Genomic DNA, 27,071 nt, shown 5'->3' with positions numbered 1-27,071 from the left:
CAATTGAAATATCAAAGAAGAGATTATTTTGTAGTAGATTGGTTTAATGTTGATGGAAATGCACAGAATGTATTTTAAACTAGGACCATCAGCATTGTTTTTGTGGAATATTTTTGTGACAACGGAATATTTAAGGGATTTCAGCGTTTTTCACTTAAGAATAAAATCGTGTTTCGAGTGGATTGTATTCTTTCTGGTTGGTTTTCGAAAAATGTTGGAAATCGTGGGAAATAGGTATGGGGTACTTTCGATTCGAATTCATCCGAGGCTATAATTCAGAATGCCAGCGGGTACACCATCACCCGAAGACATTTTTAATTCGCGCAGCCGCTGGCGCGGCTTTTGTTCCAGCATTTAGTTCCGGCCAGTTTGTGAGCATCCGTGGAACAGCGAACCCCTCGTGCATTCAACCCCTAAACCACCCTCGAACCGCCCACCAGCCAGACATCGTCTGTGTGGATGCACACTTTTGTACACGGTATATAAAAAATCAGTCAGCAGGGATTGTACTGTTCCTAACATCTTTCAAAACCGCGTCCTTTGTTTCGATTTTATCCAGCACCACGAATATTCTCAAACTATTTTTGTACAACTATTGTATAACAACACAGAACTTTCCACTACCAAATTCTCGGTGCCACGTAGACCACCTCAAATAATTTCAAATTTACCATCATTGATCAGTAGACTGCGGATGTTTATGCAATTATGGCTGCTGAAAATTTTCAAAAAATGCCAGGATATAAAATATGGCAGAATCCAGTACGATATTAATTTATTTCAGTTCTGAAAAGACTACTACCACGAAAAATAAAATCTTATTGAATTCCACTTTCTTAAAATTTGCGTACAAAAATTGTACATAAATTGTAGATCAGTTTCCAAACGTACGAGTTCATTTTTCCGTGAATTCTAAAATTTACTGTACCATTATTCGCAATGTCGTTTCCAATAAATATTGCATGAGGTATTATATTAATCTCATATCTATAAAATGAAAAAGTCAGTTTCAATGGAATTATTCTAGGTAGGAATAAATGTTTAATTTTCAAGTTAAAATACCTCCGACTGCAAAGGGTTAATTTTAAATTAGCTCTGCACGAAGATCGAAATAAACGACCGGTCTTCGATAAAAATTATGAAAACGTTCGTTCATTGCTATCGGTCGCATGCGCCGGACTCGTTAAGTCGAACACGGAGGAAATAGTTGACGTCATTATTCACAGAGGACGAAAAACAGAGAAGTGGCTTATCGATACCGCGAAATCGAATTTCTAATTTTAGAAGTTCCCCGTGTGGCCAGAATGCTGCGTATTATCGGGCCGTAAGCAGCACCTATCAAATTCAAGGAAACGTTTGCGTCGCGTGACAGGCAGGGTTCAGGCACACCCTGTATACGCTGCTGCGGTTGGCAGATGGAAAATTAAATCAGAGAAGCACGTACGCAGGACGGTCGGATTAAAGATTAAAGGATTTAAGGCGAAACGAAAAAACTCTGGAGGTAGGCAGAGGCCGCTAATGATACTAAAGAGAATTCCCATGAACGTTCATTGTCGCTGGATTCCGTTTAACTTCGTGACACACTCGGTTTCCTTCTGATCTTAATCGGAAGCTTCCAAGATGGCCACTTAGGCAGAACTAAGGAGTTTACGCGGGGCCAGCAAGAAAATCTAATTCTCGTTCTGGCCGAGACACACCGTCTCCATTCTTTTAATCCCGAGATGCAATCTACAACTTCCAGTCGCTTTAATCGGGGGTCTGTGCGAAGTGGCTACTCAAGTTTAATTGCAAAATTTATGTATCAATCGAAAACTTTTGTTTTAGTTATTACTTTTCTCGTTTTCAATCTAGAGATGATATACATAACGTGCTACATTATACGGTAGTTCATAAAAGTGTTTGTGTACATAGTTGCAATTAATTCAATTTAAATTTACTGACTTTTTAACGACACTTTCATTTGTAAATCTGATTGAAGTAACACCAAATAAAAACATCAATAATGAATAAAAACGTTATATATATATTCTACATGATAATGGATTTTTACGAGTTCGTTTCATGTTAGAAATATCGTTGAATGCTATGAGGAGTGATACTACTAATGTGACTCGTGTAAATTCAGATACGATAATCTTTTTTGTGCAAGTATCCGTTCAATAAACTGTTTGGCGTTAGGTCTGTTATTTATTCAAGAAAAATATTCATGAATTAGGCAGACGAAGAGCGTGCGTGTTTAAAGGTCATTAACTAGCAGGCTGTGACGTGTACACGTTTCTGCGTGGGATTGTAAGAGTGATTCAGAAACGCACTTCCAGAGTTAAGGTTTAAAGGGGAAGGTAGACACATCTCTGTAGTATAATAATAAAATTCTTTTCACCATTACCAGAGAACCGTAAAATAATGACCGTTTAAGAATGCCTTGTCATTGTGTGATATACTAGCTATTTTTAACATATTACCGACCGGTGATTATTGCTTAATTGTGAAAAATCTATGGTTTATGGCTAAACACTTTTTAATGGAACCTTCAATAGTAACAGCAATTTTCATTATGAACTAACAAGACACCCCAAATAGCGTCATCTAATAGTTTCATTTAAGATTGCAATGTAAAAGAAAATTTCTATGCTTTCTTTTGGTACAGCAAAATTATTGAAAATCCTATTAATAGGCTTCCGATAGGTAAAGTGTTAAAATGTTTTTATGTACTAATAAAGGAGAAAATAATGGTTTTCCCAAAAATTTAATATAAATTTAAATAAAATCATGTGTGACACATTAGCGACTATAAAAATAAAAGCGTGGAGCGCTAAACTATATTGACGTAATCTTCGTGGGCGCTCCACGCTTTTATCTTTATCTATTGTACATACATATATAAAAAGTAAGTCCTGACTCACTGACTCATCAACGCCCAGGCTAAACCCTTGGTCCTAGGAAGCTGAAATTTTGTACAGAGGTTTCCTTTATGAACTATACAAGAAATAAGAAAGGATATTTTGAAATTCAATCCCTAAGGGGGTGAAAAGGGGTTGCAACGTTTGTATGAGGAATATTTTATTTGTGGTCGGATTTGCTTGAAACTTGGTCTTAATGCTCTTTGATATAATTAATCCAACACCTATTTCGGCATTTTAAAAAATTCAACCCCTAAGGGGGTGAAAAGGGGTTTTGAAATCTAAGATGGCGACATGACATATAATTAAAACTCTATAGGGGTGAATGGGGGTTTAAAAGGTTTTACGGAGAAACAATATCAATTTCTGAGGGCATTAAACGGTTTCCTGTGCGAGCGAAGCTGCAGGCAAAAGCTAATAGTCACTAATGTCATGATTTTATTTAAGTTTTTATTAGATTTTTGGGAGAACCATTATTTTCTCCTTTTTAGTGCATTTTAATATAAGCGTGGTTTTTAAAAAGTTTATTTTATATATTTTCGACTTATTTTTGCATGTAGATTCACCCCCTGCCTGGTTGTACTACGATTTTCGGCCCACCCTGTATGTTGTATAGCATATCAAATGCCCTATAATATGTATAACGTAATGTATAGTGTAGCATATACTACATTCCATTGTCGTCACCGAAATTGGTACAAAATATTGCATTTATTTTCCATTTCGGCGAACAGTAAAAGACGCAGAACAATAATACTGACCATCGTTGCTCGCTGACCGCGATTACTCTGTTCTCCCCTATCTGAAACCGAGAGCATTTTTCGTTGGCCATTATATCCGCCTGGAAACAGCAAAAACCACGACCTACGACGCGCACGGAAGACAAGCAGGCGGGCCGAGCATTGAGTCGACGTTGAAAAAGGTTGAAAAAGGTTGAAAAAGGTTGAAACGCGAAGGAGGCTGGGACTCACCGGGAGAACAATCCGAACGACGCGACGCGACGTCTCCGTCGCAACCCTAAAGGGGTGAGAGGAAATCCCCGAGAGCATATCCCGGCGGTAGTAAAGCCACGCGACGTTGGGACATAATTGGCCGTAGAATTAGCAAAGGGGTTTCGTTGTTCCCCGTCTTGCGTGCGGTGGACCACCGAAAGGACTGACTTTCCACCCCTTCGCGACCCCGTGTCCTCACACCCCCGGTCCCCACGTCAGCCTCTCCCCGTTCCAACCGATTCAGGGAATCACGGAAATTTCGAAAACGAGGAGAATGGAAATGGACACGCAGACGCCGACGTCCTCGTCTAAATGGTTTAGCGAATTACGCCAAGCTCGAGATTGGATTTGACTTTCGTGGGTTTGCAGAGGAGGCCGACGCACTGTGGTCCAAGGGATGCTCCACCGACAGAAAAGAGTTTTCGACTTTCCTGCTTAGCCAATTTGCCAAAATGTTTCCTCTCTTCACGGAGATTGCGCGGATGAAACGAGTTCGGCCTGTGCGTGACGGAATTCACGTGACCGATCCGTTGGGATGTGAAAGTTTGTACAGCACCCACAGTTCTCCATTATACTACTTGGCAAAATTACACGTAATCTTTTTAGCCCTCATTTAAGCCACTTAGGAAATCATTTTTTTATCATTTTTGGAAGATTGGAAAAGAAATATAGAGACACAAAATCAGCAGTCTATTTATGAAGATATAGCTTCGATATGCAGGGTGTCCCAACTAAAGAAAACTACTTAAATATCGCCATTGTTTTCAATGTCATGAAACATTTCCGTAGCACAATTTGAATAATTTTCAAAGGGGAACGTCGTGAAGAAAAATGTTTATCATTGTTTTAATATAGGAAATAGTATATATTGTATATGTACTATGTGAAAATGCCTGCATAATGACCTTCAGACGTCCTTCAACACTAACAGATGAAATTGTAGGACAATGGTATGAGAACATAGTTATGTTATTAAACGTTCGAAATGAACATCCATCAGCATTGACTAGTCCAGTCAATAAATGCTCATAAGGGGGGTATAGAGGGAAATGGAAGGAACACAACTTTTAACTTTGGAACTCTATTTGGACTAGTTAGGAAATAAACATACTAAAAGTCCCTACTCCTAGGAGGTGAGCGGGGTACAGGGGGCACGTAGAAGGGCCCCTTTTCGGTTTTCCGCTTATATCTCGGAAACTATGTGTCCTAGCTATAAGACCGTTCTATACAAAATTAAAGCTGACAAAATGTGCCACAAGACTGATTGTATTCAGTTTTTCTCTAACTCGCATTGTTTCCGAGATATCCGCGCTCAAAGTTCACTAATTATGCTGAACAAAAATCGTGAGGCAAAAATTTCTTTTTCACAATTATGTCGGAAACTATGCGAGATAGCGAAAAACTGAATCGAATCAATCTTGTGGCAAATTTTGTCAGCTTTCATTTTGTATAGAATGATCTTATCGCTAGGACGCACAGTTTCCGAGATATAAGCGGAAAACCGAAAAAGGGGACCTTCTACGTGTCCCCCCTGCACCCCGCTCACCTCCTAGGAGGGGGGACTTTTAGTATGTTTACCTCCTAACTAGTCGAAACACAGACCCAAAGTTAAAAAAATTTGTGTTACTTCCATTTCCACTATCAAAAATTGCTTTTTTAGTAATATTAACTGGACCAAATTTTGGAAAGATCTGTGAAACGCTAGAATTGTGAAAGTATTGTTATGATTAGACTGCGGATTTTATGCAATTTATGACAAAAATCGGTGGATGTAATTTAAAACAGTAAAAACATTGAGACAATTTATCACTTTACCTACCGGAAGCCTATTAATAGGATTTTCAATAATTGTGCTGGACCAAAAGAAAGCATAGAAATTTCCTTGTACATTGCAATCTTAAATGAAACTATTAGATAACGTTATTGAAGGTGACTTGTTAGTTCACAATGAAAATTGCTGTTGCTATTGAAGATTCCATTAAAAAGTGTTTAGCCATGTACCATAGATTTTTTCAAACATGTGCAATAATCACCAGTCGGTAGTGTGTTAAAAACGCCCATATGTTACTCTCGATTATATTAAAATTGTTGGAAATAGAAAGAAAGTTTTATATGGGGCTTCTGTGTCCTGCAATTGATGAAGACAATTTTTATTTTACATAAAGATCCGCGATCTAGTTACGATAACTCTGAACATTTCGGGTTCCGTTTCATAAAACACTTGGATTCCGGGGATCTCGTGGTTTGTTGATTCGATGGACATCATGATAGGCAAGAAATAAACGATCGGGTATAATGGAAACATGTTTTCGGTAACTCCTGAGATTCGAGACGTATCACCCCCTGTCATCCGCAAGATGTGATCCCGGGGAGAATGGTTTTCGCGGCAAATATCCTTAAATTGCGTGCAAATATCTCCTGTATCGGATCTTCAGGTGGATTTTCGTGCAAGGGTGGTTATCCGCAGGGGGTTGAGCGAAATAGAAACGGCGAAAATATCGGAGGGTCTCTCGACTACTGTAATGCCTTTCGATTTCTCGCGTGTAAACATTATTCCCCGCTGAGCGCTTCGTGTTACCGGGCATAAAAACTGTATCCTCGGCTCCCGTTAATAATCGAAACACGTTCCCGAACAGCAATAAATACTAGAGTAGATACGATCTGATCAAAGTAATTGCGATATAACATCTTCGAGTAACTTTATCTCACAATGTTCCGACAGTCTGACAAGAAATACGAAAATTAATTACAACATTTTCTCCTACCGAATTTGACGTTAAATATGTGAAATCAATCGACAAAATAGATTGTATTTCAGAAAAAAGTTCTATCAGGACACCTTTCACGGCGTTCTTCCTTGTCTTCAAACCACACCTATAAATTTTGCTTATATCCCCTCGCATCCACCGCGACTCTATTTCCCTATAAAAATAAATGTCATACTTCACGAAACTGTAGTATCGTCTTTCAATACGAGCTTCGGCATCGAACACTGGATACAAGCCCGATAAATCGTCTTCCAAATACAAGGATTAACTGAATGAAACCTATAAATTCGGCGTCGAAGATTCACCGTGCGAATATCGCAAATCCAGCAAGAAGTAGTTTATCCCTTCAGAAAAAAATATTGCAACCTGTGAATCAACTGGACCGTATGCAAATTCGCTCGTTCCTTGTTTTCCAGACTTTTGAAGCGCTCTCACTTTTTCTATTTTCTTATCGTTCACAAAGAAATATTGCAACGCGCGAATCAATTAAACTCCATGCAAATTCGCTTGTTTCATTTCCACGTTCATTGAAACGCATCCTTCCTCTATTTTCTCATCATCTTATCATCTTATCACCTTATCATCACAAAGAAATATTACAACATGCGAATCAACGTGTAAATCAATTAAACTGTATGCAAACTCGGTCGTGCATTGAAAGGAATCATTTTCGTATTTTCTGATCATTCACTCAAAAATATTGTGAATTAACTAAGTTTTATACAAATCCTGCCAGACTCTTTTATTTTATTATCATTCGCAAAAAAATATTACAACGTGTAAATCTTCGTGTAAACAACTGAATTGTGTGTCAATTCTCTTGTTTCTCGTTCTTCGCGTTTATTGAAACTACACACCTGTGTATTTTTTTTATTATCAGGGAAGAATATATTTCGTCGACAAAAGAGAACCGGCAGCATCCAGCACGATAATTATTAGCGACTTACAGGAAGCCTAATGAAACAACTTGGTAACCCTGTTGTGTGTCGAGCCGAGGCTGTCATTGCTGTCTGTTTGACCAAACACAGGAATCAGCCCGGTCTGCTAAACCGCGTTCCACGATACGCTGTAACGAGAGGGTTCCATGCGGAGAACAGGAGGACCGCTAATGAATCCACCCCCGTTGACGAACAAGCTCTGCCGTTCGGGCTTCCGCCGTCGCAAAATAAATTCCGAATGTAAGCATGATAAAAATGAAGGAACATCGGCCGGGTGTCGGATGTGCTTCGGGTTTGGCCGGATGAGATTATGAATGGAAATTGGAACTGTTTGCTTTACCGGGACACCGATAGGGAACGGGATATTCGAAATGTGCTAATGCCTTTGTCTCAACCGCGCCTACGGACTTGTATTTCTTGCCGTTATTCTACGTGCGTCCGATTCTAGATTATTCCACAGTCATCGATATTTATTAGGTGTACAAATAAGTTCGGTGCTGTTACTTATATTCGATTGTGATTGCATTCCAAATATTCCTTTGCATATCGCACCCCCGCAAAAAAGAGTGACAGAACTCAAAAATGCAGCATTTGAGAAAAATCAACTTAAAGAATACTATAAAATATATGTTGAAATAGTTTTAGCTTCTTTTAAATTTCAGGTAAGTATGATAAATTGCGAGATAGAGATGTGACGCTTTTCGTGAATGTTGGGACACTTCATACATATTTTTCAATGTCACTTTCCTTGCAGGGGTGCGATATATTCAATTGTGATTGCATTTCAAATTGAAATTTTCTCCCGCCGCTTTGGTGATTTAAAGCATCAACCTTAAGCTACTAAACACACTAGATAAATTTACGCTGATTGGTACATCACCTGTAAAAACAATACTTTGCACCATGCAGAGTTGTGCTAATTCAATTACGCAATTGAATTACATTGTATTTCAATTATATAGTAATTCAACTATACGTCGTAACTGAATTACATAATTCAAACCTTCCAATTAATCCAATTACCAAGTATTTTAATCAGATGTGTAATTGAAATACAATATAATTGGAATATACCTCTCCTAATCATACTCCAGAACTTTGATGAAGTTCCAAAATCAAGCAACCTTGGTGACAAGATGTTTGATAAAAGAGTATTCATAAAAACTGATTTGAAGGTGACTGATAATTAAAATGAACCTATAATCAGTCAAAGTGATCCTATTATTGGTTAGTGGTAAGCTTTAAAAACCCTTTGCACACTCGTTTGTCGACTGTGACTCGACATCAGTGAAAGAAAAATGTTAATGAAACGGGTTTTTATTTGTATTTGGTTCTCCCTTTATTTAATTTCTTATTTTTTAGTTAAAAACAAATATAAGTTCCACAAATATAAATTACAACAAAGTTTGAGAGCTATATTTAATATAATTAGTAAAGAAAAATTGTTTGAAATAGGTATCCGTCAAGGAACTGTCCCTTGAACTAAAATATCAAATGAAACACTTAAAATAGTAGGGAGTTGTTGGCAAGAAAATTGAAAAATAATTCGGAGTGCAAAGGGTTAACAACAATTTTCTTTGGCAGGAACAATTATGCGGCAAGTTTCTTTTACAAATGTCTACCGATACAGTGAGTGTACTGTGCATAAATAACTGCACATAAATTTTGATAAAATCTGTATGACGGAGAGGAACCACCACAATCACCGTATCGCATGCGATCCACGTCTTCGATACGGTGTTCGTTCTCATCATTCCGTCGTTCCATCAATATTCACGCCTCCATAGAAGACAGTTTTGGCACGAGAACGTTTCGGAACCCTAAACGGCGCGACGGATAGTAAACGCCAACCCCTTTCCCGGCGTTTCCTTATTTTTTACCGATTGGTCCGATCGGCCCCTGCCCAGTTCACATACCATAGTTCGATAATAGAATTTGGCCGCCCTTTGCGGAACGCGCGCGCATAGGCTCGACCGGCAGATATGCAAATGATTACCCTTCGAAGGGTGAGCAGAGAGGGATGCCATCGAGAGGGTGACGACCGTCGGGAATCCATGGTTGTGCCCAAAGGCTGAGGACAGATGAACGATGAAGGGCGGTCGTGGTCCTCTGCAGACACCTGAGAACACTGTCGCGCGACGCGACGCATCGGCAACGAGGATGTTTGCGTTCCTGCTTTCCTTTGCTCGCGATGTTTGCTCTCGTGGTGCCGGTGCGGTGGGGAAAAAAAGAGAATAGGAAACCGCTGAAAAAGCAACACGCGAGACTCGTTCGTTTCGCGTTCGATCGAGACTTATGCACGGGAACACGTGTTGTGGGTGTTTCCATGAATACTAAAAAGAAGATCCTCCGTAAAGACCGCCCAGATGGAAAGAGTTTAGAGGAAAGTTATGGCCTCTGCGTGCCGACCTGTGCTACCTCTCGCCCCGGCGTTAGCTGGCTCTCCCTGTGAACCGGCGATTAGGTCTAGACAAAGACTCTGCTCATCTTTGCTCTTGGCCGAATCGAGGGATTTTGCAAATGATAACGAGAATTGCAATGGGCGCGACACTGGTTACATTTGAATTCGCAGCTTTTAAACACGTTGTCAGTTTGCAACTCAATGTTTGTATTGTGCTGTGCACCCATGATCTTGTAATACATGTGCGACCAAATAGTTGAGTAGTTGATTATTAATTAAATGATGTTTCTCGCTCGCCATATTGCTTGAAATTGTTGCATAGGACTGGAAACTCTTAGAGCGCTCATCACGATTCTTCTTAAAACTAAAAGAACGCTCTTTCAGACAGCACCAAAATCGGAAAGTAATTCGAATTCAGTCAGAAGTTGTGGTTGTAGAAAATAAAGGGGAAGCAACTTATTTGCGCACTTCTACTCGCATACGTGTACTCTGTTGTCGTAACGTTTATTCAAACATTTTTGGAACATCCTGTATGTCATTGTAAGGCACACCGCTGATTTTACGGTCCTACCTTCAATTTTTACTTAGATATCCAATCTTAACTTTATTACGAACAAAATGCTTGTCTGAAGATAGACAGCGAATAAAATACTTATTGAAAGACTCAGTCTTTCAGGAGCTTTCTGATTAAATACAATTTTGAAGCCCGTTACACCCACCGAATGGAATATATGATGTGATTCGAAGTTTCGCTGTTAACGGGGAAAGTTTTCCTTGACGAATAACGCGTTGAATGAGATTGACTTTCATACGGTCCCTCGAGGAACAATAAAAATGTATATCACCGGCCCGCCCAAGAAGTCTAACGTCTCGCGATGATGAATCTCGGATTCGCCCTGAATATCTGATGTCGAAGTGTAGACCGTTTCAAAGGGCCCGTAATTGCATTCAAGTATTACTTCGGCTTCTAAGTAACAAGTTACCCGCTGTCTAACGCAATTAAAACTTTCCTCGCGCGAAGATCTCCGCCGTTTCAATTTCTCCGGCCGTCATTCACAGGCTGCGCGACCCATCGCGACGCGTAATCGACTACGCCGCATCATTAAAAACGAATTATTCAATTCGTTATTGCGCGCGCGGTGTCTTGTAACAGGTGGCGCAGCCCTGGGGAAAAAGATTTACGAGATTTACTTGTATTTATGAAACGGCAATTTATTAAAAACTGCTTCGCGATGTACGGTCAGTCACATAATTGATGGCCACATACTTTTCCCCCGAAACAACTTTTTTATGAATGCATCAAACGAATTCGGTTTTTCTGCCAAGCTGGAAGAACTTGCCAGATGACGTGTGATGAAAATTTTGGAAAAATTGCGTTTAAGCGGTATTACGAAAACAATAGTAAAAGATGCTTTTCGTTTGAAAAATGTATTTTAGTGAAAACCGGAACAGTTTAAAAAGTAAATTAACGAAAGTTTTAGTCGAATACGGAACAGGAGCAAATTTTGGTGGTCCCGAGTTGGATATGGAGGCGTCGAAATGGCTAAGAAATCCGTTTCGCCGAGAGTCCTGTACAAAATTCTGATTTACGATCTTGCCCGCGAACTTTCGACGAACTTTGCTCATTCATCGCGAGCCGGTCTTGCGTTCGTTCGACTCCAAAACGAGCGAACTCTGCTCCGGCTGTCAAAATCCGTTCAATTTCCCGCTAAAGGGCAGAGACAATGCCTCGGAATAGATTTGGGAGCGATCCTTGGATCGCGGCTGAAAAACTTCCTCCTAGCTGAGCGCGACTTCGAGACTGCCATTTCTATTTCGTCCTCGAAGTATTTGACAAAAACCTTTTGGGGGAAATGGAAGCACTACACGTTCGCTCCTACGATTGTGAAACGAGGTTACGGTAAAAAGTGTAGCAGTCATGCAGATGGGATTGTCGAGAAGACTAGCCGGGCTGATATTCTCCCCGTGAAACACAGACAAAGAGTCGGGACCAGTTTTATGCGGCATTGAACACGAATACGTCTACGGAGAAAGAAAGGAAAGAATTCTCGGCTTCGGTTCTTGTCTTCGAAATCGATTAGGACAAGCAAGAGTTAACGTTCTGCTTGCACTCGCCGGTTCATGATCCAAGAGCACACTTCAGCCTTTAAAAAGCATCTCTTCCTGAGAATATTTATGACATGATTAAGTTAAGCATCTGAAGGGTTTTCTTTTGTTCGAAGAACAAAGGGTGCTCGATACCTTTAAGCAGCAGTACATTACCTCCTGCGATATTAACTCGACCAAACACCGAAGGGGAAAACGAGATTAGGTATTGACCACGGAACAGCATTCTAACGTGATCGTTATCGGCGTGACGCATGTATGACGGTCGCATTTCCATATTTTATATCTGGCACTGTAAGAATCTGTTTCAGTTTTCGACTTTAGGCAACTTCACTTTTTTCATGTATAGTAAGTAGATAGCGGATTTTATGAATTACAACAAAAATGGGTAAGTGTAATTCGACACAATGAAAACTTTAGAAGAATTTAAAACCGCTGTTATATAATTTTCAACCTACTAAACATATTAACACTAAACGTATTGATACATGCTCCCTTATAAAAATTACAAGATTGATTCTATATAGACTCTTCGCGACTCCTATTGTAATACGTGTTCTGTTAAAAATATCTATGCAATCATGTTTTATGAAATCATGAACACTTTGTGGAACGATTTTTAGCTCTAGGTTATTTGGTTCGTCTGTGATAAATTTCAGAAAATTTTTAAAAGTTGATTGTTACAAATTGTAAGAATGGAATGTTTATACCACCGTGTGGATGACTGAGTGTTTCACTCATATCTTTATCTGTTATATATAATTTTATTGATTTATGCTGTTATATATAATTTTATTGATTAATGTGTTGCGTTAGCGCTTTTGTTAACAAATGTATGTTACGTTCAGATTTTGTTAAATAAACAGTTCCCTGCGAGCGAGCAACGGATCACAACGTGTCGTGTCGAGCCTCCGAGCCTTCTTACATATTGTGAAGTCGCCAAAATGTGGCTCTAATAATTTGATCGCAGTAGCTAGGTTCGTGACTTCTGCACAGCCAATATCAGACTGTCTGAAACACGTGACTCCGCAGCAGGAAGAGGGTGTCACAGAGCAGGCGGGTTCAAAAAAGAAACGAAATCGATATCTTCTGTGGTTTCAGAGAGGAAAGAACTGGGAACGGTGACGAGCCACCCCGAGCATTTTATGGCGTAAAAATTTGACAGTGTCTGTTAGGCGACTCGCAAACGGCTTGGTTGTTTCCAAGGGGTGGTCTAAACGAATTCTCGATCCCGCTATCGGCGTCGCGTGGGGTTGAAGGTTCCCTTTTCACGTGTGCGTGCTCGAACCGAGGTCTTTTCGCGAGTGCGGCTTGGACTGAGGGGAACGACAGAGACAGAGAGAGAGAGAGAGAGAGAGAGAGAGAATTCTCATTTGAGGAATGAACCTGACTCGCTGCTGACGTTGCTGACACTATGCGTGCGCCCGGCCCTTTTGTCACGTCGTGGCGAAAGTGTATTTCCTCATTAGGCCCGGGCTGCAATCCTAGAGCGAAAGTAAACACTCGTCTCGTCGAGGAGACTGGCTCCTCCGCAGCTTCGGCTCCGGAATCCTCTTCTCATCCCACTCGATCCTTTTTCCGCCGACAGACAAAGGACGTCCAAGACTTTCCCAGGATTGGATGAATGCTGCGCCGCATTCCCGGGATGCATTTAATTCCGTGCCATCTGCAGGGACCCGCTCGATGGTTACGCTTATAAGCCAACCCCTCTCTCTCTCTCTCTCTCTCTCTCTCTGTTTTGCACTGATAACGCGGCCATCGACGGACACTTCTTTTGATTAACTGGAACCTCGCCGCGGTCGATCGACAATCGACGTGTATTGCGCTGGTAGACACACGCGCTAACACTTTATCTACCGGAGCCTGCTAATAGGATTTTCGATAAATCCTATTAACTTTCGTGTCCGATTTAATCGAAGCATCCTAAATATTTCGCTTACTTTTTATGATATAGGAGAAACGCTGAAAATATCTGATTCGAGGTAGCGAATCTTCATGGTCAGAAATAGACTTTGGATTTTATGCAACTTAGAATATGCAATTGAAAACAGAAGAACAATTCAAATCTTCTTTGCGAGAGAAAGCGCGCAGCGTCGGAGATCTCCAGGATTTTTCCAATTCGAAAGGGCCACAGGGAAAATCTAACGAAGGGAACCTGCGCAGTTTCTGCTTAATACCGGAGCCGCATAAAGGCGGACATCACGCGGGAATCGTGGATAGGCATTACGAAATAAAGAAAAGGGGGTGGCGCGGAGAAAGATATAATGTAAATGGGAGGGTGACGTGCGCAAGGGTCTCGTAAGACAGGCTTTCCGCCTTCTTTCTTTCTGTTCCGCAACCCGGCAACCGGCTCTCATCTTTCGCGATCGTAGGCCCCGTTGCTCTCTGCGTGAATGAAAGTCCTGCCCGAAATGAATCCTTCGCAAATGTCCTTTCTTCAGGATTCCTCGCAATTCTCGTTCTATCTCTGTCTCTTTTTTTCCTTGAGACCGTCTTCCTCGTCCTCGGCCTGCATTGTAGTCCGTCTGACCAGACAGCCTCGACCATTATTGTCCGCGTGACAGATGTATCCGCTTATTTATTAAACTTCCACCGCATTCCGGCTGCTTTTTATTCGCGGCCAACAAAAAGACAATCTCGCGGGAGGAAACGGTCCAATTCCTAGGCGATTATGATAAACGTTTCCGTCCCCGAGACAGATTACGGTTTTTCGGTCTCGGAGACTGACACTGCGTTAGAAGAACAAGTACCGCGTGTGGTAGATGAACCGTTTGCCAACCGATTTCAGGAATTTTCTGACTTCCCCTACTTTTTGGGACGCTGCGTGGAATAAGGAAACTGCTCGGTGTCTTCGTTTTTAGACGCGTTGACGTTTCAAACAAGCAACATGTTAATTTGATTTGTTATCTGTTCTAAATTTTCCAGGTAATTCATCAATCTAGTGATTTAGAGTCGCTTCTATATGTTCGTTCTTGTTTATTTTTAACAAAATCGTCTATAAAATCTGTTACACAATGGCGCAGTTAAAAGAAATTAACCGATATCAACTTATTCCTTGCATACGTATATGCAACTCCAATCTATTAGGTGTATAAATAAGTTCTCGGCCTTTTTTCGTCAAATTCAATATTTTCTTACTTGAAATACAAGTATGTTTTTTAATCGGGAAGGTAGTCTCCATTTCTTTCTACACACTTCTTCCACTTCTCGGGCAGACGACGAATCCCTTGGTGAAAAAGAGATTTTGACTCGATGAAGTGTGCGAGGCATTTTTCGACTCCTTCAACTGTTTGGAAGTGTGTATCCACCAAATGATGTTGTAGCGACCTGAACTAGGGATAATCTGACGGAGCCAGGTCTGGTAAATACGCCGGGTGTGGCAAAACTTCCCAGCCCAACGAATCCAGAGCGTCACTAGTCGTTTTTGCTGTGTGTGGTCTCAATTTGTTGCTTTCCGACAGCACGCGTGAAACGCAGCAACCCTGCTTTTGAATTTTTCCTAGCTTTTTCAGCCGAACGGAAACGTTTTGTTGCGTTACGCCTAACCCAGTAGCAAGGTCTGCTTGCGTTTGGCAAGGATTTTCTTCGAGTAATTGCTCCAAATCCTCATCAGAAAATTTCTTCGGCGCTCCTGCTCTCTCTCTCGTCATCTTCGAGGTCAAAATTTCCACTCCGGAATCTTTGGAACCACTTCTTGATGGTGCTGATAGATACAGCATCTTCTCCCAATGCCTCACATATCATCTCCTTAGCCACGGAACTGTTTTCTTTCAGTTGATATGCGAAGAGCATACAATGTCTGGTATGCGTCTTTTGGCAACTAATTTTGTTTATAGTAGTTACAATAATATTTTGAAGGTTATGATAAACTATTAGTCGGGTAATGTATTCTACTGGGTTGGTATTATAAAATCCTTACCAACCGGGAAAAAAATTTTTCGGTTCGAATACTCAATGCAGCCATTTTTATTGTCAGGCTGAGAACTTATTTGTACACGTAATATATTCAAAATGGTGCCAATGCTTCCGCCCGCGATCGCAAATACCCAAAATAGCTTGGAATCTGGAAAACGATTAGATCCGCCAACCAGTGAATCGATAATGCACCGAACTACTTTTGAGACTGGAAAGTCGTTACAGGAGACAGAAGCGGAAGCTTTGCAGTTATTTCGTGCAGGAATAGAGCCCGTTCGATTGTTGTTCGTGCCCCAGGACAATACATCCGCTTGTTTACGGAATCCTATCAACCCTCGGGTTCTAGTTCTTTGAAAATAACTTTCCCGAAGTGGAGGAGCATCGCGATCGTTAGGCAAGAAGTTCGAGGCAGTCCCATCATCTTCTCGCTTCAAGGAGCTGCGAAGATTTTCTCGAGGAGCACGCGGAGTGGACGTCGGACACGCCACACGGCCGTATAAAGAATCTTTGTCGACGAAACTCTTTCTTTCTTGCTACCACGCCGCTTCTTTACGTTCCGCGAGCAATTTCCTTGCTCCTTTTATGCGCGCGAGAATTGAATTACACCCGGCGAAGATAAGTTGCTCGTACAACAAACGAGAGTGCCAGAACGTAAGAGAACGTGGGCGGGAACGTGGAAAAAAGTTTCGACGCTTTGGGAAACTTCCTACGGCGCGCGTCCCACATTTACTGTTGCGCGTAATGAAACTTCAGATTACATTTTCTACCGATTCCATTCCGTTGATAGCGTGCTCTCTCGCCTAATGATAAAAAGCCGCGGTATTCTCGACCACAAAAGGACAATCGCTGCACGCCATTTCTGTTCCAGATCACCGCGAAACATTGCTCGATGGTGTGTTCCGAACTTTCTATCCCGAGATTCGCTTGGCAATTGTCGTATCTTGAAGCTTTATTCTTCGTGAACAGTTTAACCAAATTTTCATGTGAATATTTGCATGTTTTTTTAAATATTTGAATAGTATAAGTAATGGATCAGAAGCTATAAGAGTTATGAAATATGACCTTCGAAGAAGTTTTTAAATCGTTTCATGAATACACTGAGAAAAAAAGTAGTTACTTCAATAACACGCGTGTTATTGTAATTTTTTTTACTTCGATGAATATCAATGTATTCTTTTCAATAGTATGAAATTTAGAAGCAAATCGTGATGTATTTGAATTGTCTATCATGAAATGATTGAAAATATTATTCGATTCAATACCGTACATTATTATTCGTAATATTTCTCTTTTTCCTTCAATCAGATATGTTGTTAAAAAAATTTGAGAAATGTATTGATTTATACTGGAATTGGTTTGAGGCCATATCTTATTTTTTTGAAAACATTGATGTCAAGCTATTCGCTTATCTGATTGACGGAAATGAGTTTTGCTATTGAAATTCAATAGTATTAAATATTAAAATAAGTTCATATGATATTGGCACTATTCAATAGTACATCTTATTGAATCAACATATATTTTTTTTGTTTCGACAGCATTTTTTTCTCAGTGTACAAAATATATTGCAACAAAACATTAATTATTTCTTACTTAAAAAAGAAGACTGTAAGTGACTTTGAGAAAAATTGTGAACCAAAGTATCTTACGAAAGGATATCTTGGTAAAAAGGAAAGGTATATCTTGAAAAAAATTCTTCTTCACAGAAATGCGAATAGTTAGAAAGAATCACCGATGACCTTAACCCCTTACCGTATTTTAACAAGTTATACTCGCCATAGAAGATTTTGACAGTCTAACAAATATGAATGTTACGCGTTTCATTTTAGATGAAATAAAATTTGATTCGTTTGTAATCAATATTCAGCATTCAAATAAATGTAGCCATACCATTCTTGTACCCTTCTACGACATTTTTGTGTATAAAGACGTGTTTTAATCACTGTAACTGTAAAGAAAATGGTACGGCAAGGGGTTACGATAACTCTAGCGTTGTCTTGCGAAGATCAGGAGCCATTTTGTCCTGATTAACCCCTTGCCCTAACAATATCGTGTCACGACTCGTGAAGAAGATTCCGAACGGAGTCTAATAAATATGTATGCTATTTATGTCCTTTAAATCGAAATAGAATTCTATTTTGGTTATGATAATGTACAGCTATTGGAGAACATATAATTGTTAATAAAAGATGTATTAATGCTCTCGGCGCACTAGTTCGATCTCATTTTACATCAAAAGCAATTTTGCAAATAGATTAAATTTTCGACGTTTCAATTTATGTATACATCATTTTTAAGAATTTATATGCGTACAATAGATATAAAAGTTCCTCCGTTTTTAGGAAATCAAGAATTACAAAAGATGTTGCAATTACTGAAATCGTAAAATAAATCATAAGGCAAGGGGTTAAAGGATGGATTGTATATCTCCATTTTAAAAACATCAATGGCCTCGAGAATCTTACAAAAGGGAGCTGATCTTGCGAAAAATTTTAGAATCGACGCATGAATACCCAAAAAAACAGCAGAACCAACGTATCCCGGAGAAGGGATGTATTATTTTTGGACAAAGAAAAATACGATCATCGGAGTACGTTGAAATCGCCTGATTCTGGGTCTCGCCTTCACAGTCTTGCGTTGGATCCCTTAGAGAGAATTCGCGCCGAACACGGCGCTTTTATTTCGCTGTTCCGCCTCGTCACGCTTCGATAAAGCGGAGCTGGCATCGTCGGGACGCATGAAAAATGATGTTCGGCCCGTAGCCCGCGAGAAACCGGGACAAAGGCGAATGGAACTGATCCGTGAGAGCGGCGCGGTAGACACCGGTTACTGAGATACCGGTCAGCCTCTTCAGAAATTAGCGGAGGAGCTCGGCACAGCGTGTAATTAAAAGATTAAAAGGATAAGTGCTTTCGCATGCTCTTGCAGGCCCTCTTGGACTATCGCGAGCGAGACAGGAGAGCAGAAGATAACCTGACCCTCTCCGTAACACGGCAACACAACTCGAAAATTCCGAGATTATCGATCATCCGGAAAGTTTCTCGCGGCAGCTTCTTTAGTCGACGGAATAATTAACCACGCGGTGTATTAGGTAAGAGCTCGAACGAGATTGATGCGTTGAAAGGCTTCGCCCGGCAATCGTTTCCATGGGAATAATTGAGGGCTCGAGGGAGGGTGGAGAGACTCGCCGGAACAGGGCGATGCTGCTAGGGAGATTTAAAACACTTTCTTAGGGGGGCTGAGGAGTCGGGGTCCTGTCCTGTAGTACTACCGGCCCGATTCCCAAAAGGCTTTACCAGATTGGATCACGCCGGTGTCACATATTCAACGACCGATATCGGAAATCTATTGATCTTTCATGAACAGAAGAACCCGCACGCTTACAAAACGCCACGATCTTACTTACTATTACCACTCCGGAAGTGACTTCGCACAGCTTCCTTTCATCGCTCACCTGAAACAGATAAATAATTGTTCGTTAGTTCGTTTAGTCCGGATGCATTTATTGAATTTTTATCACGATTGCGTAATATTTGTTGCCTAGTCGAGCCTATATTTTGTTCAAAGTAATTTTATTACTTGTTCGGTAGTTGCATAAGTAATTTTTTGTTAGTTCTTTTTAGTCTGGCTACGTTTATTTTTCTGAATTTGACCCAGCTGTGTTCTTGACATATTCACGTTTTTTATTTTTTCATCACCGTCGTGATTGTGCAATATTTTTTGACCGTCCACATTTTGATGGACCATCATACTTTTCTCGAAAATGCTACAAACGTCTTTATAACATTGTCTGTATAAACATCGGAAAATTTTCTCGTGACTAAATCTATCATACATTTGAAGATTGAGAAGCTTCCCCTTTGCAACAACCCCTTAACACTAAACCTACCGACCATCAAAAGTACCTGATGTGTGTGTATAGTATTATAGAAATAACAAGATTAAATTTATTTATATTTTGTGCGATTTTTACTATAATATACAGGGTGTCCTACACAACACTTTTCACGATTTTTCAAGTACTTGCGGTAGTCTGACAAAAAAATATTTTCAACAAAAGTTGGTCACTCTTTTCGATTACTATACATGGCAAGGAAAAAGATTCGAAATTTTTGTTCTTTTTTGGTATTGTTAAGGCCACCTTCATTTCTTTAAATGGCACTTGGTATTATTGACTTAACAGTATTATAGCCCGTATCAAGACGAATTCAACGACGTAGTATACTATGATCTTCGGATGACCTGGAAGTACCATTTAAAAAAATAAAGGTGGCCTGGGCAATAATTAAAATGAAAATTTTCGAATTTTTTTTATTGCAATGTATATAGCCGTTCGAAAACTGACCGGCTTTTGTTTAAAATATTTTTTTGTGAGATTATCGCAAACATTTAATTGAAAAATCGTTAAAAGTGTTACGTGGGACACCCTGTACACTGGAGTCAAAAAACATATTCAATAAATTTCCATGAAAACACCTTTACAATTTCAATAATTGTCAAATAAAACATCCAAAATGGATAATTTGAACTCTCGTGGTAGGTTTAGTGTTAAAATACCACATACATTCGATATTAACGTACTCTTCATTGTTTTGTTATTATTAGACTGCGGATCTTTATGCGAAATAAAAAATGTTTTGTTGTTGCAGGAGATAGGAGCCAAATAAAAATTGTATCCTTCCTTTAATGATCCTATTAAGCTGAAGTTAACACATTGATGTCCTTAAATATTTATTACATGTCCACTGTTTTAAATTGTGCGTACCCTTCTTTGTCATAAATGCATAAAATCCGGAGTCTAGTTATTATAATTCTTCAATGTATTTCGGTGACGGAAGTTGGAAATTCATCGTTGAAAATATGTGAACAGTGGAAGCATGATTTTTAGCAGTGAGTACGCGAAAAGTTATCTTGACCCCATTTTCCCCCTATAAATTGATTAAGAGCACGGTGGAAATCATCCCAGGTATTAACTAACTAAATGTTATAGCTTTCTCACACGACAGAGCGAATTACGTAAGAAAGTAGAAAATAAAGGAGAGATATTCCTTCGGGAACGAAATTAAAATTCTTCGCGCTTATAAATGATCTGGAAGCTTACTTCGTGCGGCATGTTCTAGATAGAAGACAATGAGAAAATGTAATGCAGTCTATTCAAGGAAAGAATGCGTTAAGAATGAAAAATTTTAATTATCTCGAACCTCGAAGTTGTAATCTCAATTAAAACAAGCGAAGACAGGAAGAGAAATCAATAGGTGTTCTTTAAAACATTCTTTAATCACAGACGAACACATTCTCGTTGAACTGCAGTACTACGATTTAATTACATGTCTTTATTGTTCTCGATAACTTTATCAAGTTTGAGAATAAAATAGTAAATAAATGGTACACTTCTGTGCAAACGTTTGTTAACTATAGATGCATAAAAATAACATGCATATAAGAATAAAATGCATAAAAGTTTGAAAATGGAATAGTAAGTAAATGGTGAATTTCTGCGGACGTTTGTTAACTATAAATAAACAAAGTTAACAAATTGATTTATCCATAAAAAACCTCAAGTGCTTTGTAAAATAGATGGGTCATTTCGCGTTCGAATCCACGGTATCACGCATAATGTATTTAGCCACGTAGGTTGTAAACGTGGTAAGATGTCGGTCCAGCATGAAAATTTTACAACGCCAGGAATCGATGGACCAATAGCAAGAAACTCGAAGGGAATTTGGAAACGGGAACGCCACGGTGAAACTAGACCGGCCGAAACCCTTTAGTGCCCTCTTGTAATAATAGATACATGCAGTCTACCTCATGGGTGGAATGTCGAGAACAGCTTGAGGAATAAATCGACCCCTGCGGACTCACTTGTTTAGGACCCCTTTAGTATTCGACACGAACGCCCCTTTGTTCACAGATACGCAAAATTTGTCAGTGACTCTGTCGCCGAAGTTAGCAACCGCGCTGACCGGTCGCGAGATCCGAGCAAGCGGTTCATAACAATTTACGAGTCCAAGGCCACTCGAAAATCATTGTTCACAGACTACATTGTTCGAGTCGTCTTGACATCGGCCACTACACCGTGAAGTTAGCAATATGTGCTGCCGTTTCAGAAACCATCGATGACCTATAAAAGACTTTGAAGACAACAAAGAGCAGTCATTTGTTTGTATCGTCATATTGCCCTCCCTTAGAACAACTTTCCTTTTTTTAACAGTTTCTTCTATCTTCAATCTTCACAAAAATGTGTAATTACAGTAAATCCTCTATAGACCTATAGACGCGACAGCCTCGGGGGATTTGGTCGCATTTACCGTACAGGGTAGCTCTATTTTTTTGAGCTTCAAAGACCGAGCCGAACAGAGGTGGGCATTATTTGGCGAAAAAATATTTGAAATACGAAAATTGCAAATTCCATAAACATCCGCAGTCGCCGAATCAAATCAGATCTCATTTCCGTGGCAGTAGTCTTTTCAGATCAGAAATAAACTAAATATCGTCTAATTTTATACTTTAGCATTTTTTGAAAATTTTTAGAAGCCATAATTGCATAAAGATCCGCAGTCTAATCATAATACTCGGCGATGCAATTCACCCCGCGGCCTGTTACATGTATTATTGTATTGTATCCAGCTTAAACGCTCCAGGACGACGTTCTTCTTCTACGAAATTATCAACGACAAAGAAGTTGTAATTACAGTGACCATAAAATAAATCGTATTGCGAGTTGATAAGGGACAATTCATGAAGTTAGAAGGAAAAGAATGATCTGAGGAGAGATGATCTCGCGCAAAGAAGGGACAAAGAGACACCGTCGACCTGTCAGTTAGGATTGCCCTCCGAAATCCCACACACGATTTTGTTTGTTCTCACGAGGGATTCGAGTCCTCGCTCGGGGATGACTCATGCTCTTCCTGTCTGTTTTTAACCCGTCGCGGCGTCGGAGGCATCCGGGGTGTCGCGAGGGGCTGGAGTTTAATCTAACAACCCCTGGTTCACTTTGCATGGCCAGGGACGGGCCCGGCCTCCCGCAGCGAGCTGCCCGCAAGGGCTGCGTTAGCCCCCCGACCACCCCCCTACCTCCCTCCCCCAAAGTCGAACCGCCACGATAACCTCGGACGAACTTCTGGTATGAATAACGTTTGTCATGAATTATCATTACACGGCACGAGCGGGCCTTAACACCACCTTACCACTGCCTTACCAACCACCCCTGTCGCGCAGGGGATGAACATCCAGCAGATTACGAATCCATGATAAGAAGGAGGCAAGACGCAAAGCGATGCGGAAAGGGTCAGGGGTGGCCGATTGTGGTCCCCATATCAAATCTAAAGATTATTGAAACGTGTTCCGCGTTAACGCGATCTCTGATTTACGGGGTGAACGATATGGGGGCGAAGCAACGTATAATCTCATACAGATCCGAATTTTATCACGCTGTGGGCTCAGAATGTGTTTCAACACTAAATTTATGGATCCAAAGTATTTCGATATTCAAAGGGGTGTGTGATTTCGTAAGAAGTTTGAAGTCTCCATTTTCGTTGACGTTCTCTTAAAATATGTTCTTGAAGATGGTGCCTACAGAATTTGTGTCGAAATTATTAGGTTTACAAATAAGTTCGGTGCCTTTTGAGCATACCTTTGATCTTTTTGTTTATAAAAAAAAAGGAATACACGTTACGTTTCGAAGCTCCCAAGCTTCATCAAGCCAACGGAAATTGCTTGTCGAGTTAGATCAAGTTCCTCAGCAAGTTTCTGTTGTTTGACAAGGATTTTCATTCAATAATTGCTCTAATTCCTCGTCCTGCGTTCTCCGAGATCAAAGTTTTCATTACGAAACCTCTGAAACCACATTTTGCATGTTTTATAGGTTACCAGCATTTTCACCTAACACGCAACAAATCATTATTGTAGCCTCAGCAGCATTTTTCTTTGACTCAAATGCAAAAAGAATACAATGTCGAATGTGCTGTTTCTTAAACGCCATGGTGCAAAGTATTGTTTTTTCAGGTTATGTTAATTAGCGTAAATTTATGTAGCGCGTTTAGTAGGGTAAGATTGATGTGCTTCAAAACACCAATGCGGCGGGAGAAAATTTTCATTTGAAATGCAATCACAATTAAATATATCGCACTCCCGCAAGGGAAGTGACACAAGTAAAAAAAAATGGCAGTTTTGTGGTTATGTCATTGAAAAATATGTATGAACTGCTCCAACATGCACGAAAAGCGTCACATCTCTATCTCGCAATTTATATCATATTTACCTGAAATTTAAAAGAAGCTTAAACTATTTCAATATATATTTTATAGTATTGTTTAAATTGATTTATCTGAAATGCTGCATTTTTGAGTTGTGGGGGTCACTTCTCTTGCGGGGGTGCGATTTTTAAAGGAATATTTGTACACCTAATAGCTTTTATTCAAAGAACTTCGATCAAGTACTTCGATATTCAAACGGTTCTGAATTCGTAAGAAGTTTGAAGTCTCCATTTTCTCGTTGATTTTCTCTTAAAATGTTCTTGCATAATATAGCGCGGGTGGAAAATTGAGGATGGTGCCTACAGAATTTGTATTGAAATTAGCATTTATTCAAAGAACTTGATTTCATTCCCCGCCTACAATGACAATCGGCGAAACAAGATTACTCGTCTCGCTTCGATTCCAAAGGGGTTAAAATTAAGAAGCTGACTGGCGATAATGAAAGAAACAAAGGGGTGAGAGAAGATGAGAGAGGGAGGGTTGATTTAATTTTTAGAGATCCGTTTGGGAATAAACAAGCGGGGTAAAATACAGTTTACCGTTGATTGTGTACTATACCGATACGTTTAGAATTCTACCGCCGAATTTGACATGTTGATCAATACCGACGAAATGTAGAACTGTATATTGACGATACTAATTTGTAGGCTGTGGCGGAATTAGATCGAGTCACGGTGGAGATATCTACACTCCTGTCACGTAAATATTTGAATTTTGATTGCGTGTGTCACACCTACCGAATCTTGTATTAAGTATAAGATCGATTTATATCGAGTTGAGCTAAGAAAATGTTACATCGAAATTAATACATACATAACAGACACGCTTTCAATTTAAATCAATAATTAAACCCTTTGCAGCCGGAGCTATTTTAACTTGAAAATTAAACATTTCTTCCGACCTAGAATAATTTCATTGCATACGAATTTTTTTTTCAATTTATGGATATGAAATTGATATAATACCTCGTACAATATTTAAATGTGTAGTAATTGATTGGATACCAACATATATTTAATAATGTAAAGAATATTATGAATAACGATACAGCATTTCTTAATGGTGACTCTGAGTAAGTCGATGATAACTAAGTACAATAAGTGGAATAATCCATTAATTTTCATTCCAGTAACAGTAGTATATTCAATCATGTCATTCAATAGACATGTCAAAATATGTCAAATATAAAAATTCTTCATTGCAATCAAAGAAGAACATTAATGAGGGTAGGGTAGTATTCGATGACTACAACTTCTGTAAATATTTACATAAAACAATGTTTAAAATATTGACACGCTTCAAAGTGAACCACAAATTTAGCAATGCTGATCTCGAATTAATTTTTTTATACATTATCTAGTAAACTAATTCTTCTGACATCTCATAAAAAACTCAAGTCGTTATGTCCAATGTTTGAAAAGTGATTAAATTACAAATAAGGAACATAACTGATTGAATAACATTTTTTATTAATGGATCAAACGTCTTCAATTTCTCTGCTAAGGCTAGAAGAATTAGTTTAATAAATGAAGTATAATAAATAAGTTGAAAAAATGCATCGTCGGAATTGTGAAAAACAATAGTAAAAATTGATTTTTACAACTGTGTTTTATTGGGTTGGCTCGGTTCGTTCGGTTTTTTACATTGGAATAAATCACAAAAACCTAACGAACTTATTTGCCAAACCCAATAGCTGGACCAATAATGAAAATTTAAGACTTGTTTTGTAAACTCGTATGAATTATACATATACGTTCTGAAAATTTCATTGAAATCAGTTAATCGGTTTACGAATTATAAACGATCAAAAGTGGTAAACATTGCAATCTTTCATGATTTTCCGCCTTTTTACCTCTTTTGATCGTTTATAATTCGTCAACCAATTAACCAATTTCACATCTTACATTTTCGTTATTGGCCCAGCTAAAAAAGTTGTAAAAATCAATTTTTACTATTGTTTTTCACAATTCCGGCCAAACGCATTTTTTCAACTTACTTATTAGACGCCATTTACTAAACGAATACTTCATAACTTAGTAAATTTTACTATGTACGAAACTAGGTGTCACTTAACGATCTCTCAAAATCATGTATCAAAGTTTAACGTTTATTTAAGTTAACTATTATAATGTTGATTATTTTGTTGCATTAGTTGGATTTCTAATACTGTTAACTTATCAATAATATAGAATAAAACGAGTAAAACATTATCTTTTGCTATTTATTTAAGAAGAACCTTAAGCGTCCAGCAGTAAGGGAACTTTTCCTATACATATATTTCAGCTTTAGGTGTAAAATTTTCCGAAGCTTAATATAAATAATATAAAATATATAAAGAGCGCGCGTGGGTGTTTGCCATAGAACGTCAGTATTACTGTGTCTAACGTGTCGGTAGCACTTTCGCTAACAGCAGTTTAGGCTGAAAAACAAGGAATCGTATCACCCGTATTTGTCGCGGTGGATTCCGTCTACGGCGTTCGGTCGTCTGATCTCATTCCGATTTCAGTCACGCGGCTACCAAGATTCGGAGCTCGGCGAGCGTGACGTCATATCCGAACTGTGGAGACGAAACGCGAGGGCGAGGGCGGGCGGTTCTGTGTTTGCCTGTGTTCTCACGTGTACGCCACCGGCGTGGCGGCTACGGAGGTTAGAGGTTTTGGCTGGAAGGTATTCGACAGGCCGCATTGATTTCGTATCGCGTTCAACTGCGGAATTTTAAAACTTGAAGGGCCTCCGGTGAACGTATGCACGGAAGAATCGAAAGTATCGCGTGTCAGGGGAACGGGAGAGATCGGC

At 39.5% G+C, this 27,071-nt stretch overlaps 1 protein-coding gene across 2 annotated transcripts in view; it reads right to left on the bottom strand.

Moving 5' to 3' along the window:
• Hwt (SH2 domain-containing adapter heavyweight) overlaps window positions 1–27,071 on the bottom strand; it is a 377,169-nt gene that overhangs the window by 148,685 nt on the left and 201,413 nt on the right. The window contains exon 3 of one of the 2 annotated variants that reach the window (XM_076442816.1): window positions 19,427–19,474. The exons of the other annotated variant lie outside the window; for it this stretch is intronic. Within the exon in view, the coding sequence (XP_076298931.1) occupies window positions 19,427–19,474 (48 nt within the window). The remainder of the gene's footprint in view (window positions 1–19,426; window positions 19,475–27,071) is intronic. 2 annotated transcript variants of the gene reach the window in all.

This window comes from Lasioglossum baleicum, chromosome 2 (assembly GCF_051020765.1).
Source record: "Lasioglossum baleicum chromosome 2, iyLasBale1, whole genome shotgun sequence".
In the NCBI taxonomy this organism is placed as follows: domain Eukaryota; kingdom Metazoa; phylum Arthropoda; class Insecta; order Hymenoptera; family Halictidae; genus Lasioglossum; species Lasioglossum baleicum.
Note: the sequence above shows the minus strand (reverse complement) of the source record. Positions and strands in the feature narration are given on the sequence as shown.